The following is a 16,033-nucleotide window of genomic DNA, read 5'->3' as shown; positions in this document are numbered from 1 at the left end:
GAAAAACGACTACAACGTGCATCTGCGCTGCAAAAAGGGAACTAAAAGTTACATATTCTTGAAATGAGTATATTTTTCCTGTATTTGAGCATCTAAATAAGACTATTTGCCAATGGAATGAGTATTTTTATCCCTAAAATAAGATAATTAGATATCGTTCTTATGAAATAAGATGATTAATTGCTCTTAAGTGCAAAAATCTTCTTCCATTGGCAAATGGTCTTATTTAGCTGCTCAAATCAAGCGAAAATACTCATTTCAAGAAAGTTGTACATACATTTAATCCCTTTTTGCTGTGTGTTATTCTAAAAACCATGGTTTGTCATTTATAGCCAGAGTTGTAAAGAGCCATCGGTGGTTCTGCAGACATTTTACCTCATCGTTCCAGCAGAAACACCATTTCTCACGTGTAAACTTCAGTGACATCCTCTGGGAAGGTTTTCCACGAGGTTCTGGAGAGTTTATGTGAGGAACGTTCTCAATTTTTCAGCCATTTCATTTCAAATGAAAAAACAAAACCAAATTTTACAGCATTATTTTGGATTTCCTATATTTGCCTCGTTAATTTCTCAGTTTTTTCCGTCATTAAAACAATGTGAAGTAGCAGTAAGACAGGCAATGAAACGACAGAAACGAGGTCGGTCTTCATGTCTACGTTACAAAATAAAATACATAAAATATGCAGCATCGGCGCAACAAAAACGCAATAAAACGACGACTAAGGCTGTTAGAATGGAAAAGTTTAGGTCAACCTGAGCTAAAAGTCTAGTTTTGATTTAAAGAGTTCCAGGTTAAATGTGGACCTAATATTTGTTACGAACCTCTTGGTTCTTCCCAGAGCCCGGATAAGTGAGACAGTAGGGGTGTCACAACACATCGATATATCAATTAAACAATTAATGACCCTACTGATGCAAAACTGAAAATATCGACCATATCGTCCTTTTTAAGAGGCACCTTTATTTTGAAATTCACAAGGCGTGAGACTAAAGTGATCTGTTGTTTCTAAATCATATTGTTTTTGTGAGTTAATATTAATTTTGTTAGACGATTTTGCTTCATAATGATCTTGTCGATGCGAAGTCAGAACAGACTTGGTGATATCGGCAAACATCGCTCGACTTAATCTTGAGGAAATGAAACGCTGTAAAATTATTACATTTTAGGACATTAAAATCTCCAATTAAACTAAATTTAAGATTAAATACAAAAAAAAGAAGAAAAATCACTGAAATTTGCCTCATTTTGTACGTAAAGTTATATAAAGTATCTAAAAAGTTATCAGTTATCCCTGCTGTGTTTTACTCCTCTCATTCATTTAAATCTTTATTTTTAAAACTCATAAAACAGGATCTGAAAACGTACATTTACCTGGACAGCTGAAAAACCAACAAAGAACATTTGTCATTTTTAACCTTTATTCAGGCTTTCAGCACGAGGTAGCCACCAACATTTCCACACAAAACAAAAAAAAAATGTTATAATAATCAAAATAAAACCTCAACTTATAAACTTTTTACCCCAAATCAACCAACCTGAGCTTTCAGCGGCTCAGGCTTCCAGACATTCAACGCTTAAAGTCGATTTAATTCACCCTGAGCTGCCACTAATCAGCAGTGGCCAATCAGAACACAGCACGATAAAGCAGCGGCCAATCAGAACACAGCACGAAAAAGCAGCGGCAGGAGGAGCCAGAATGAGAAGAAGAAAACTTAAAGCTGCTGAAATGATAGAAAACGGAAATCATCTTCAGAAAATAGAGATCTGGAGGAATCAGGTCACCTCTGAGTGTTAATAAAACGCTTTAATAAAGCATAAAGCGCTTTAATAAAACTTGTTAATAAAGCGCCTTAATAAAGCACCTTAATAAAGAGTGTTAATAAAGCACCTTAATAAAACTCGTTAATAAAGCGCCTTAATAAAGCGCCTTAATAAAGCGCCTTAATAAAGAGTGTTAATAAAGCACCTTAATAAAACTCTTTAATAAAGCGCCTTAATAAAGCGCCTTAATAAAGCGCCTTAATAAAACTCGTTAATAAAACTCGTTAATAAAGAGCCTTAATAAAGCATGAAGAGCCTTAATAAAGCGCCTTAATAAAGCGCCTTAATAAAACACGTTAATAAAGCGCCTTAATAAAGCGCCTTAATAAAGCGCCTTAATAAAACTCGTTAATAAAACTCGTTAATAAAGAGCCTTAATAAAGCATGAAGAGCCTTAATAAAGCGCCTTAATAAAGCGCCTTAATAAAACTCGTTAATAAAGCGCCTTAATAAAGCATGAAGAGCCTTAATAAAGCGCCTTAATAAAACTAGGTAATAAAGCGCCTTAATAAAGCGCCTTAATAAAGCGCCTTAATAAAGCGCCTTAATAAAACTAGGTAATAAAGCGCCTTAATAAAGCATGAAGAGCCTTAATAAAGCGCCTTAATAAAGCGCCTTAATAAAACTCGTTAATAAAGAGCCTTAATAAAGCATGAAGAGCCTTAATAAAGCGCCTTAATAAAACTAGGTAATAAAGCGCCTTAATAAAGCGCCTTAATAAAACTAGGTAATAAAGCGCCTTAATAAAGCGCCTTAATAAAACTAGGTAATAAAGCGCCTTAATAAAGCGCCTTAATAAAACTAGGTAATAAAGCGCCTTAATAAAGCGCCTTAATAAAACTAGGTAATAAAGCGCCTTAATAAAACTCGTTAATAAAGAGCCTTAATAAAGCATGAAGAGCCTTAATAAAGTGCCTTAATAAAGCGCCTTAATAAAACTCGTTAATAAAGAGCCTTAATAAAGCATGAAGAGCCTTAATAAAGCGCCTTAATAAAACTAGGTAATAAAGCGCCTTAATAAAGCGCCTTAATAAAACTAGGTAATAAAGCGCCTTAATAAAGCGCCTTAATAAAACTAGGTAATAAAGCGCCTTAATAAAGCGCCTTAATAAAGCGCCTTAATAAAACTAGGTAATAAAGCGCCTTAATAAAGCGCCTTAATAAAACTAGGTAATAAAGCGCCTTAATAAAGCGCCTTAATAAAACTAGGTAATAAAGCGCCTTAATAAAGCGCCTTAATAAAGCGCCTTAATAAAGCGCCTTAATAAAACTCGTTAATAAAGCGCCTTAATAAAGCGCCTTAATAAAACTTGTTAATAAAGCGCCTTAATAAAGCACATTAATAAAGCATAAAGCGCGTTAATAAAGCGCTTTAATAAAACTCGTTAATAAAGTACAAAGCGCCTTAATAAAGCATAAAGCGCTTTAATAAAGCATAAAGAGCCTTAATAAAGCATAAAGAGCCTTAATAAAGCGCCTTAATGGCGTTTTAAAGCAGCTGCAGCAGCGGTTCAGTCTGTTAAAGGCACCTGAGCTCAACGTCAGCCTCTGATCTGCAGGCCAGCAGACACATTCAGAGCATTAGAGGGAATCAGAAAGTGTCGTTTCATGTTTTAATGCGTAAAAAGGCAGACGGGGAACAGGACAGGCACTGCGGTGTTTCCCTGTGAGCTGCAGCTCCGGCCGTTTCTATCCGCCGACGCCACGGGGGGCAGAAATCTGTGTCTGCCACATTTAGACAATCTGCTGAGGGAACGGCGGCTTCAGTCGCCCGTCTTCTGTGGCGTCTCTCCTGACGGATGAGGACCCTCCGTCTCCTCGGCGGCGTGCTTCCTCTGGTGGCGCTTGTAGTTGTCCCAGTGGCCCGTGGTGTAGCCGCACCGGGCGCAGGCGTACGGCTTCTCGCCCGTGTGCCTGAGCATGTGGCGCTTCAGGTTCATGCTCTGGTTGCAGGAGTAGCCGCACACGCCGCAGTGGAAGGGCTTGGCCCCCGAGTGGATGCGCTCGTGGCGCCGCAGGTTGGCCAGGTTGCCGCAGGCGTAGCTGCAGGACGGGCACTGGTAGGGCTTCTCGCCCGTGTGCACGCGCGTGTGCCGCTTCAGGTTGTCCAGGTGGGCGGAGGCGTAGGGGCAGTGGGGGCAGCGGTGCGGCTTCTCCTGGCAGTGGGTGTGGGAGTGGCGGCTCAGGTGGTTGGGGTAGTGGGACAGGAAGGGGCAGTAGGGGCAGCGGTAGCGCTTGGCGCCCCTCTGACGGCGGCGGGACCCGCGGGGGGCGCCCCCGTCTTTGGGGGGCGGGGAGCAGCGACGGCACACCTGAAACCAGAAGAAGGAGGTGAGGCGGGAAGAGGAGCGGAGGGAGGGAGTAACGGCCACAGACATGAATACGTAGACGTAGTCGGGTGAGAGGCGTGCCGACAGAGCGGCCATCTTAGGTCAGACCAAGCTGCAGTCAGACAGAATACAAGTCAGGAAAATGTACTTTATGTTTTCAGACTCTCTGAATCCGGAGAATTCTCAGCCTATTTCCAGATAAATCAACTGACTGAAAACGTCGCACCTTTAGGGGCTACATGGGACCAATTGATTGAATTAAATTATTGTCTAACTTAATAAATAATTTTGATTTTGTATTGAAAGTAAGCAAACTTCCCAGGAAGCCCGACTTTTACTCCGCTTCTGTGTGCGCAAATAAAAGGACACTAGGAACCAGATCCTGGGGAATTACCTTCCATAAGTAAGATTTTATGATAGACAATCCTCATGCTTTACAGTTATAGTTTTTCCGGCTTAAACACAAGATAATGGGTAGCATGGATGGAAGTAGAGAAAAGTACATTGAACACCAAAAACAAACAAAATGGTCCTAAATTACTGGATAGACATGATTTGTGGTGGAGGGGGGGGGGATATTATACAGTTTTTGCTATGATTTTGTAATGTATTTGATTCTTAGATGCGTTATTAGATTTTTTGTTGATCCCCCCCCCCCCAAGATTGCGGTTTGTAATATATAATTTTTAAATGCTGTTATGGGCACCTCTGCTCTCACTTTTCTGTATATAGTTTTGCTCCTATGTAGATCAGTGTCTGTGTATATAGCCTATACATACAGTATATATATATATATATATATATATATATATATATATATATATATATATATATATATATATATATATATATATATATATATATATATATATATATATATAGCAAGAAAGAGAGAGAGATTTATGTGTGTATAATTTGTGTGTATATTAGATTAATATGTAACTGCAAAATATGTAAGTGCATGTACATTTTTCATCCAGTTTGACTTCAGTTTAAATAGTTTTGGTTCTGAATAAATATGTGTAATCTGTCTGAAAGGTCACGATCACTGTGCACATGTGATTAAAATGAGATCTGAGCTGCCTCCTATTCATTTTGACAGCAGATGTTTGATCTGTGGTCTGACCCAAGATGGCCGCCCTGTAGGCACGTCAGCCCAGCGGCCGGCAGCGTCCAATGGGGCGTCTACGTATATGATGTCTACGGTAACGGCCCCCCCATCACTCACCTGGCCTCTGTCGGCCTCCGCCTCGCCTTTCTGCCCCTCCAGGTCGGCCTCCTCCAGGGTGAGGCCGCACAGCCGGCAGCACAGGGGGAAGAGGAGGACCGGGAGGGGCCCGGCGGGGGAGCCCAGGCCCCCCAGGGTGCGCAGGTAGGAGGAGTCCCTGGACACGCCGAGCGTCAGCTCTGCTAACGACACAGAGAGCAGGATGAGCCTCGACTGCAGCAGCTGCTGGTTCAAAGCCCAGCGAGGCGTCCCCCCCCCCCCAACAGTTCAGCAGAGGTTAGTATTTTCTGCTCCGTCAACCAACCAGAAAGAATCTCTCTTCCTCTTTTTCTGCTCAATGCGTCCCAGATAAAAATAAATAAATGTCTCAGATTCTTCTTCTTCTGGGTCACGACGTGAAACAACAACTCGTGTTTGGATAAGATGCTGCGGGCCTCTAAAGCAACGCGACAGATTAACAATGGTGCATGATGGGAAACGTAGGACTATTAACCATGATTCCTATCTCCGTTTGTGGTTAAAAGAACATTTCATACAAACAAACTTGGTTGAGTTTTTGCAAACAAGGATCACATGTGGAACGCCTCATGGCTGCGTTCTCGGCCCCCTTTTATTACCCACAGGCTCCCCCTGGGGGTGGTTACAGTGTACTGCAGCCAGTCTTAGCATCCTTACACTGGTATTTCAGTGCTTTTCTACTTCCTGTTGTTTTGAGAGGTCCCGTCATTAGCTCTGTGCGTTCATGGTGCCGTACGGAGGAACCTCTGCTGCCTTTTTGCAGCCGGTGGGTTTATAAGGGAACCAGAACCAGAGAGACTAGTGAAGGCACCTGCTCTCTGAACAGTTTGTGAAACCACTTAGAAGAATAGAAGGCAGGATTTAAAAATGGATATATAAATCACTAAATGTTGGAATTTTGATGTGGACATGCTTTCAGTTATTATTTAAGGATCTTATTTGAGATTTTATTCGAATTAGAAAAGAAAAAAAACGCTTCTCAACATGAATTAATCTGACAATGGGGTTTATTATCTTTGTTCTGGTACCACGATGAGAACCGACTGGACCACTGAGCTTTGGCTTCATCATGGCTGCATCTCTGTGTCTCTAAATCCACATTTTGAAGAACGACAGGAATGCCACGCAGAAGAAGTGTCTAAAGGAAATTAAAGCTTTTCTTCTGCTTGGCAGAAACCGTCGAAGGAAACGCTTTACGGCCTGTACACTGATTCCCTGTTATATCTCAAAAGTATCTAATATCTAAAGTTATTGAAAACACATTAAAACTCATTAATTAGGCAGTAGAATTAGTAACTTGCCTATATGATTTTTCTCCAACTCTTTGTTTTGTATTTGTAAAACAAAATTACATTTCCAGATGTCTGTTTTGGTCTGGAAAGATTTTTATTTTTCACCAATTCATTTTTTATAATATATATACATATTTTTCCATGGTGTAATATTATTCTGATTAATAATACATTGTGTGTTTATTGTACTATTCTATGTACTAATACAATAATCATTTGAATGAGTTTTATTTATAATAGCAGATAAAAATATATTCTATGATCTATTGCTATTGTTACTGTTATCAAACCAATATTTATATTTTTATAGTATAATTCTGATTCCTAATATTTAATAATGTATATAACAAACAATACTTTATGTCCATATTTATTAAATGAAATGGTCTAATATAAGTAATATATTAGATTTGGACCTTTAACTGAGCTTGTTTAATAGCAAAAATGTTTCACCATTTATGTCCATCATTTCTTAAAGTACATAAAAACCCCAGCTATAAACACATATAGAAATTTATTTGATTTTGAATATTCTTTAGGATTTTTTCTTATCATTTCAGTGTTTCCCGCAGCGCTATCTTGGCGAGGCGGCCGCCGGTGGTCCGCGCAAAGCTTGTCTACGCCCCCCCGCTCCGCCGGTCCGACAACTCAACGCCTCGCCTAAGCAAATTCCTGGGGGAAACACTGCATTTATTTGATTTGCATATGTATTTGTGTATTTTGTACCTAATAAATATATTGTAATAATGTACGCACTGGCTTTGTTATATGTACTTTGTTCTATTCCCTGTTTGGTTTTTGTAAAAAAATAAAACAATGCACCTACTATAATGACGAGGTCTTCGCTTGTTTATGATACGTTCACCAGAGGGCGCTAAAATCTCAATCGATAATTTTAACTCTCCAACAAAACAAATTTTTAGTACAAGATTATGTGTTCAAGTTAATTACATAATTTTATAGTAATGTAGAACATTATAATACGGATGTATTTAAGGATGAAAATATTTTTCCCCATTTCTGTTTGAACAAATAATAAAACTAATAGAGTGCATTCAGACAAAACGTTATGCAATAATACATTCCCCGACTTCTAAACATCCGATGATGACGTCAAGCAATACAATGGAGAGAATGTAAAATGCATCAATTTCTTCCAGAAAAGTCTTCAATATTTTCTATATGACGTAGTTTAGCTTCTTTAATGGTTTAAGGATAGAAATAAGTATTTTCAGCACCGTAATGACATTATTTTTGGTTATTCTGTTGATCGTGCTACCGGTACAGATCAGGTAGTGACACCAACAACCCGGTGAAACTTTACCTCCATCACTCCCACCTTCCTGCTTCCTCCTCCTCCCCCGCTTCTTCTCCTTCTCCCTCCTCGGCGGCCTCTCCTGGGCGTGCATGCGCTGGTGCCTCCGCAGGTTGCCCAGGGAACTGCAGGCGTAGCTGCACTGCGGGCAGCGGTAGGGTTTCTCCCCGGTGTGGGTGCGCAGGTGGCGCTGCAGGTTGACGAGCTGGGCGGAGGCGTAGGGGCAGACGGGGCAGCAGAACGGCTTCTGGCCGTCGTGCGTCCTCATGTGGCGCTTCAGGTGGTTGGAGTAGCGCGAGGTGAAGGAGCACAGCGAGCAGGAGAACAGCTTGGAGGGGGCGGCGGTCTTAGCCACGGCTTTCTTCTTCTTCCTGCCGGCTCCGTTGGAGGCGGAGCTCTGCCGGTTCTCCTCACAGGTGAGGCAGTAAAGCTCCGCCCCCAGGTCCAGCCCCACACCTGGAAAACACCGCAGACAGTGAGACGGAGACGGAGGTGTCAAAGGTGTAGCGCCTAAAACTGGAGGTGAGGAGCAGTCACCGAGGCCCAGGCCGGCTCCCAGAGGCGTGTCCCCCAGCAGCTGACCGCAGCTCCTGCAGGAGAGGAGCGCCGGGAAGGCGGAGGCCGAAGAGGCCGCGTCCTCCTCCACGCTCAGGGAGAACACCGTCACACCTGCAGCACCCAGGACAGAGGAGGACCACGATTCGATAAATATCGATTAAAAGACAAAAAGGGTCAATAAAAATGAAATACAATAAAAGTTTTCCTTCCGTTTTCATTCATTTAGGTTAATATTACGTCATTACGTACTCTCAACCAATCACAACGCAGACCCAGGAATGTTCCGCCCCCTAAGCTCCGCCCCCTTCTAAGAGTTCAGATTTTTCTGATAAAAAGTTTTTTGGTAAAAAGTTGAGTTTGAATTCAGTGTTTGTGTGTTCTTTACTTACAAATAGGTTGCTAAGCAACAGCATAAAATGACCAGGGCTGCATTAAAATACATTTTTGGAATTTGTTGATAATTATCGATATCAATATTATTCCTATATAATATTATTTATATAGATTTATTTAAACCATAATTCTGATTTCATGTGGACTTTTCTCTGCATTGATCTAAAGGAACAAAAATAGCCTGGAGATGAAGGTGTTTGTAAACAAAAACAAAAAGTGCTGTTTTTATTAATTATTATTCAAGAGAATAGCTTTTATGTGAGCTGGACATAAACCCTTGTTGAACTTAAAGAGAAACCAACCAACAAGTTTATGTATTAAACTGTTAAACTTAATGCTGTGGTGAGATTCCTGAAAGTTTCAGGTAAAATGTATGATCGTATAAACTCTAAAACAAATAATAAAAAGTTAGATCACCTCACTGCAAACCCACTTTAAACATAATTAGCGACACCTAAAGCACGTCTGATCCATTAATTGTTACGCAGCCAAAAGCTGCTGACCTCAGCGATTTGGAAGTTGCGTTTTTTTTTATTTTTATTTTTTATTTAGATTATATTGCAGATGGGATTAATTGTCCAGCCCTACTTTAGTTTCTGCGATTAGGTCTGTATACGCCAGCTGTCCTGGAACTGGACAGGAGGCGGATGTTTCTCCACCAGCATCAGGCCCCGATCCACTCCAGGATGTAGCCACAGCCCCGTAAACAACAATCCTGACCGAACCGTCCCACTCAGGGCAGTGGATAAAAATCAATACAAAGATTAATATTGATGTTGTTAAAAACGATTTAATATCAATATTCTGGATTTCAATATCAATATACCTCCCAACCCCTAGGGGGCGTCATTACAGCCATTAATGTTCACATTATCAATATCAATCAATATTATTTCTATATAATATTATTTATATCTATTTATTTAAACCATAATTCTGATTTCATTTGGACTTTTCTCTGCATTGACCTAAAGGGACAAAAATGGCCTGGAGATGAAGATGTTTGTAAACAAAATTTTTTTGCTGTTTTTATTAATAATTATTCAAGAGAACAGCTTTTATGTGAGTTGGACATCAATCCTTGTTGAACATAACCAACCAACAAGTTTATGTATTAAACTGATTGACCAGAACTTAATTCTGTGGTGAGATTCCTGAAAGTTTCGGCTAAAATGTCTGATCGTATAAACTCTAAAACAAATAATAAAAAGTTAGATCATCTCACTGCCCCGATCCACTCCAGGATGTAGCCACAGCCCCGTAAACAACAACCCGGACCAAACCGTCCCACTCAGGGCAGCGGATAAAAATCAATACAAAGATTAATATCGATGTTGTTAAAAACGATTCTGGTTTTCTGTATCAATATACCTCCCAGCCCCTAGGGGGCGTTATTACAGCCATTACTGTTCACAGCGAGGAAAACCAAGTGAGACAAATTTGCTGAGTGACAGGATTTTAGAAGCGCCTTCTTCCCTAAAAATCAGACGTTTGGACACATTTTTGGTTTCTGTGATAAATGCATTGAACAAAACGCACTTTATGTCATGTTAATATATCAGTGTTCAATAAATTGAACATAAATATAATATTTGGCTGTTTTGTTTTTTTTATATGAAATGACTTTGGGCATTACTTTGAGGCAGATGAGCGTTCACACTGAGCCTGGTTCTGGTTCTGCTGGAGGTTCTCCTCCCTGTTAAAGGGGAGTTTTCCTCTCCACTGTCGCTTCATGCATGCTCAGTATGAGGGATTGCTGCAAAGCCATCAGCAATGCAGACGACTGTCCACTGTGGCTCTACGCTCTTTCAGGAGGAGTGAATGCTGCTTGGAGAGACTTGATGCAACCTGCTGGGTTTCCTTAGAGAGGAAACTTTCTGACTAATCTGGAGGATCTGATGGAATTTGACTTTGTAAAGAGCCTTGAGATGACATGTATCATGAATTGGCGCTATATAAATAAAACTGAAAGTAATAAATATCGTCAAATCAAGCTGAGCTATATGGAGAATCGTATCGGCTCTTCCTACATGATACCCAGCCCTGGTGCTTCCAGGGTCTTCACTGACCTCCGTCTCTGTCCAGCCCCATGATCTCCGAGTCTCCAAACTCCAGATCCCCGTTCAGCAGGAAGTCGCTCTCCAGAACCGGGCGGCCCGGCTCGCTCGGCGCCGCTCCGTCCTCCGCTGCAGACGAGAACGAGACTTTAACTAGGACACGTTACCATAACGAAGCCTACCTGACTATCAGAACCTTTAGTCCAGGGGTGTCAAACTCATTTTGGTTGAGGGGCCGCATTCAGCTTAATCTGATCTCAAGAGGGCCACACGAGTAAACTCATTGCAAGATTAAATAGAACTAATAAATGTGGACTTGTTATTGATTTTTATATTAAGTTAATTTCACTTTTAAACAATATATTATGAATAACCTCAGCGTTTTTAAGAAAAGTATGTGCAATTTCAACAATACTTTTACTCAGTTAAACATTTACCAGTGCATTATGCATAAGAACTGATCACAGTGATTATACAATGTTGAAAAACATTTATTCACATTTTTGGAACTTAAAAACGCTGTCCTGCATGACAAAATACATCAAACAGATAAAAATTAAGAAATGATTTGAATTTTTCCACACCTGAAGCTTAATCTGCTAATTAAAACACAGCGCCCCTCGTGGACAATATAGGAACTGCATATTTTCAATTAAACAAAGTACATGTTTTTTTTTTCAATAATTGTTTTATCATTCTCTTCCTTTTATCTTGTCCACTTGTGAAAGTCAAATCTGATGAGCTCTTTGTGGCATCTTATTGCCACGTTGCCAGACAGGACACTGGAAAAAAAAAAAAAAAAATTATAATGATAATGCATTTAGCCACAGGGCTGGACTAAATTGTTTGGCGGGCCGGATCCGGCCCACGGGCCGTATGTTTGACACCCCTGCTTTAGCTTTAGCTTTAGCGCGTCTCTGAACCTGCAGGAGGAAACAGAAACGGGTCAGGAGTCCCACGAGAGGAGAGGATGGACGCAGCAGGAAGTCAGCGAGGAAGAGATAAGCGGAGAGGAGGAAGAGCGGACGTCCCCTCTGGCGGGACGAGGCGGGGAAGCAGAAACAGGATCTGGAGGCGAAGCGTCGAGGTTTCCACCACGTCCAGCTAAAGACATCAAATCACACGTGTCAAACTCAAGGCCCGTGGGCCGAATCCGGCCCGTCAAGACAATTTATCTGGCCCTCAGGGGCTAAAAAAAAAAAAAAAGGTGTATCATGTGACAAAATAGAGGCATATATGCTTTTAAAGTGTATAAAGTGGCTAAAACTGTGCCTCCTGTAATGAATGTTGATTATTTCTAATAGTGTAGTAACAGCATCCTGCCACTAGGTGCCAGTTTTTCCCACAACACATTAAAACAACCCAGAAATGTCCAAAAAGAGAAAAAGTGATCCAGAATCATGAGTTTAAAACCCAATATCATTTTTTTGTGCTACTTTTATGTTACTGGGAAATTCTTCAGTTTTATCTGAACTGAGATGAAATTATGAAATCAAAAGTATCATCTCTACAGGTGCAACCGGCCCTTTTAATGACGCCAAAGTGGCCCGATGTGGAAATGAGTTTGACACCTCTGCATCAGATCATGAAAGACAGACGATCGTTACATCGATTTGTGTCGTTCAGAGAATAAAAACTCAACGCTCAGTTTAAGTACGGAGAAAAAGAGCGTGTAGACCGTCTGGGTCAGCAGGCGACACCTTCACAGCCAGGACAGCTGACTGGACACAGGTCCAGAAGACACTAGAAGCTGGTTTAGAGTTCTGGACCCACTCGCCTTCACAGAAAGTTAAGTGGAAGGAAGAACTGCGGTAGGAAAGGATGCCAGCAGAAAAGGAGAACCAGAACCAGATATCCAAAGTCCTCTTTCCAGGTGAAATCAAGGTGCCAGAGTCTGGAGGAGGAGAGGAGAGGAGAGGTCCAGAAACCACGGTACTTAAAGTTTCCTCCGTTTGGGTTCTGGTCCACCGGGTTTTCTGAGGTCAACTTCCTGTTTCCTTCTGCTGACAAGCTGAACGGGCCTGAGCAGAACCCCGTGGAGGATCTCTGGATTTGTTTTCCCCAGAGGAAGACGAGCCGGGCCTCCAATAATCGATCCGATGTAATATTTTAACTTTCACAAGAAATAAAGTCCAGAAAAGCTTCACTAAAAAAAAAAAGTCTAATAAATAAACAGAATGGATTAGTTTCACTTTCTGACACGAGGGACAAGAAGAGGCTGAACTTTTCCCACAATGCTCTGATTCTGGGTCCGACTCCTGACTGGCGCTTAGACTGGACCAGAACCTCCTTCCTGTCTCCCACGCAGATGTTTACGCACGTCTGGAAGAAAGCTGTCAGAACATGAAATAAACACAGAAAGGAGGAGGAGGAGGAGAGGAAGGATGAGGGGAGCAGAGGGAGGTCAGGAAGTGGAGACAGGAAGCAGAGAGGAGGATGAGATAAGGAGCCCAGAAGAACAACAGCCCCTCCCTGGTAGACCCTGGGGGGCTCCAGACCTGCTAAAACCTCCACTTTGCCTTCAAAACTAGCCCACTCCGAGAAATAGACCAGCGCATGCGCACTTCCTCCCTCCTGGCCGCAGGTGAGCTCACCTTTCAGCGGCTGCGGGTTGGACTGCTTCCTCCGCGGCATGCTGGAGCCCCTCGGCCGCCGCAGGCTCCGGTCCGTCCGTCAGCCAGCCAGGCAGCCAGCTAACTGCATGTCACCCTCAGCCTCATCATCATCATCGTCGTCGTCGGCGGCTCCTTCCTCTTCCTCTTCCTCCAACGGACAGCGGCGGAGTCATCGCGAGCGACTACCGCCCGGAGCGGAGCCGCGGAAAAGTGCTTAAACGAGACTAGAAATTTAATAAAACCATCAATAATTAAACGAAACCGATGCTCAGCCGCTGTTTTATAAATGTCAGTAGAATAAACACAAGTATAACTTTAATATTCCCACATGTACGCTGTGTATGGCATCGTTTTCCAGCAAGTAGACGGCGCCCTGCTCGTTTAAACCCAGCCAACTTGGCCTTTAAGAAACTAAACTCCGTTTAAACTTGTAGCTAAAGTTAAAACTTTACGCTTCCGGTCTCGGTTCACAGATAAACTCACCTGCGGTCCAATCCGAGAGCAGAACGAGGGAGAAAAGTGACGCTGAAAGTTTAAATCCGCCGTTTGTTTGTTGCTGTCAGACTGCTGACACCGGCGTCCGCGAGCCACGTGACCCCACTCGGCGGCAGGGGATTGTGGGAGATGTGGTTCCGAACAAGTCTGTCCTCGCCCAGCATGACTTGAAAGTTTGGGTTCTGCTTTAAATAAGCAGGGGTTGTTTAATTTAGATCTGACTAGAAATGACACAGTTATGACGCTTCAAACATGATTTATTTAAATTATTTCCAAAACGACGTCGGGTTTGTTTTTAATTCGGAATTCTGGTAAATATCTCATCAATTACAAGTCAGATTAAGCTGATTCTGGTTTTATTTGAAAGTAGAAGTTCTGCTTTAAATAAATTATTTAGATCTGACTAGAAATGACACAGTTATGACGCTTCAAACATGATTTATTTAAATTATTTCCAAAACGACGTCGGGTTTGTTTTTAATTCGGAATTCTGGTAAATATCTCATCAATTACAAGTCAGATTAAGCTGATTCTGGTTTTATTTGAAAGTAGAAGTTCTGCTTTAAATAAATTATTTAGATCTGACTAGAAATGACACAGTTATGACGCTTCAAACATGATTTATTTAAATTATTTCCAAAGTAACGTCGGGTTTGTTTTTATTATGAATTCTGGTAAATATCTCATCAATTACAAGTCAGATTAAGCTGATTCTGGTTTTATTTGAAAGTAGAAGTTCTGCTTTAAATAACCAGGGGTTGTTGAATTTAGATCTGACTAGAAATGACACAGTTATGACGCTTCAAACATGATTTATTTAAATTATTTCCAAAGCAACGTTGTTTTTTTAAATGAATTTTGGTGAATATCTCATCAATTACAAGTCAGATGAAGCTTATTCCGGTTTAATTTGAAAGAAGAGGTTGTGCTTTAAATAAATTATTTAGATCTGACAAGAAATGACAGAGTTATGACGCTTCAAACATGATGGGATTTATTTTAATTATTTCCAAAGCGATGTTGGGTTTGTTTTTATTATGAATTTTGACACGATTTGATGTTTTTTTTGGGGGAGGAGGGATTAAAACCTGGACTTTTTGAGTTCTGAGCTGTAAAAAAACAACAACCGCCCCTGAGTTCAGAATCCAATATGGCTGCCATGCAAATAAACTGTGGTGAAACATCCATTTAAACTATTTCTGGTGCGTTTAATCTGTCCTGAAAGTAAAAACTCTGATCTGGGTTCAGCTGTCATTTGCTCTGCTGACACAATATTAATCTGTTTCTCACTTTTTACTGTGTTCAAACACTAACAACATGTTGGCTCTACTTCTGCAACACCTGAATCAGATATAAACCAGCAGAACTGATAATAAATGGTTATATTACATTATAACTAAGCAGCAGCCATATTGGATAGTGACCCCTGGGCTGCTCGGTAAGCTCCTACTCTCTCAGTCAATCAAAACTCTGAGTTTAGGTTGTTTATGTTGTTTTCATAATAGGGAGCTGTGAAAATATGACTCTTGAAGAAAGAAAATGCTCCACTTGGTGCTTTACAGTTTTTAATTTTATTTATTTAAAGGAAATACATTAGAGAAAATTATCCCTTTTACTAGTGAGAGAAATGCATTTTTATTAGCTTGTGTTGCTAACAATTTTTAGGACCAGAGTAAATGTAAATAAACTAGTTTTATGTCCAATTTATGGAAGATGTAAAGTTCTAGCTTGAAAATATAAAAAATAAATTCTAATAGATTAAGACATTTAAAAATTTAAAGGAACCTAAAGAGCTTAAATATGAATCTTACAAAATAATGCATGTAAAATAAAATAATGCATGACAATATCAACATAATAAAATAAAAAAATTGTAGATATAGATATCCACATTTAAAGCATCACAAATGA

At 40.7% G+C, this 16,033-nt stretch overlaps 1 protein-coding gene across 4 annotated transcripts; it reads right to left on the bottom strand.

Annotated features, from left to right (window-relative positions):
* Positions 1-3,242: 3,242 nt before the first annotated feature.
* On the bottom strand, positions 3,243-14,254 carry LOC105916420 (zinc finger protein 513). 4 transcript variants are annotated; one of them, XM_036128384.1, is made up of 7 exons: positions 14,111-14,254; positions 13,607-13,851; positions 11,025-11,141; positions 8,542-8,673; positions 8,014-8,460; positions 5,380-5,561; positions 3,243-4,133 (listed from the first exon to the last, which is right to left on the bottom strand). In XM_036128384.1, exons 2-7 carry the CDS (start codon positions 13,644-13,646, stop codon positions 3,585-3,587), a joined length of 1,467 nt encoding a protein of 488 aa, XP_035984277.1. In that variant the 5' UTR covers positions 13,647-13,851; positions 14,111-14,254; the 3' UTR covers positions 3,243-3,584. The 4 variants fall into 4 exon arrangements, with proteins under 4 accessions (XP_035984277.1, XP_035984274.1, XP_035984276.1 ...); XM_036128381.1 differs by having other exon boundaries at positions 8,014-8,673; XM_036128383.1 differs by having other exon boundaries at positions 5,380-5,558; positions 8,014-8,673.
* Positions 14,255-16,033: the final 1,779 nt, after the last annotated feature.

Source organism: Fundulus heteroclitus, chromosome 24 (genome assembly GCF_011125445.2).
Source record: "Fundulus heteroclitus isolate FHET01 chromosome 24, MU-UCD_Fhet_4.1, whole genome shotgun sequence".
Taxonomy (NCBI): Eukaryota; Metazoa; Chordata; class Actinopteri; order Cyprinodontiformes; family Fundulidae; genus Fundulus; species Fundulus heteroclitus.
This window is presented reverse-complemented; position numbering and strand designations above follow the sequence as displayed.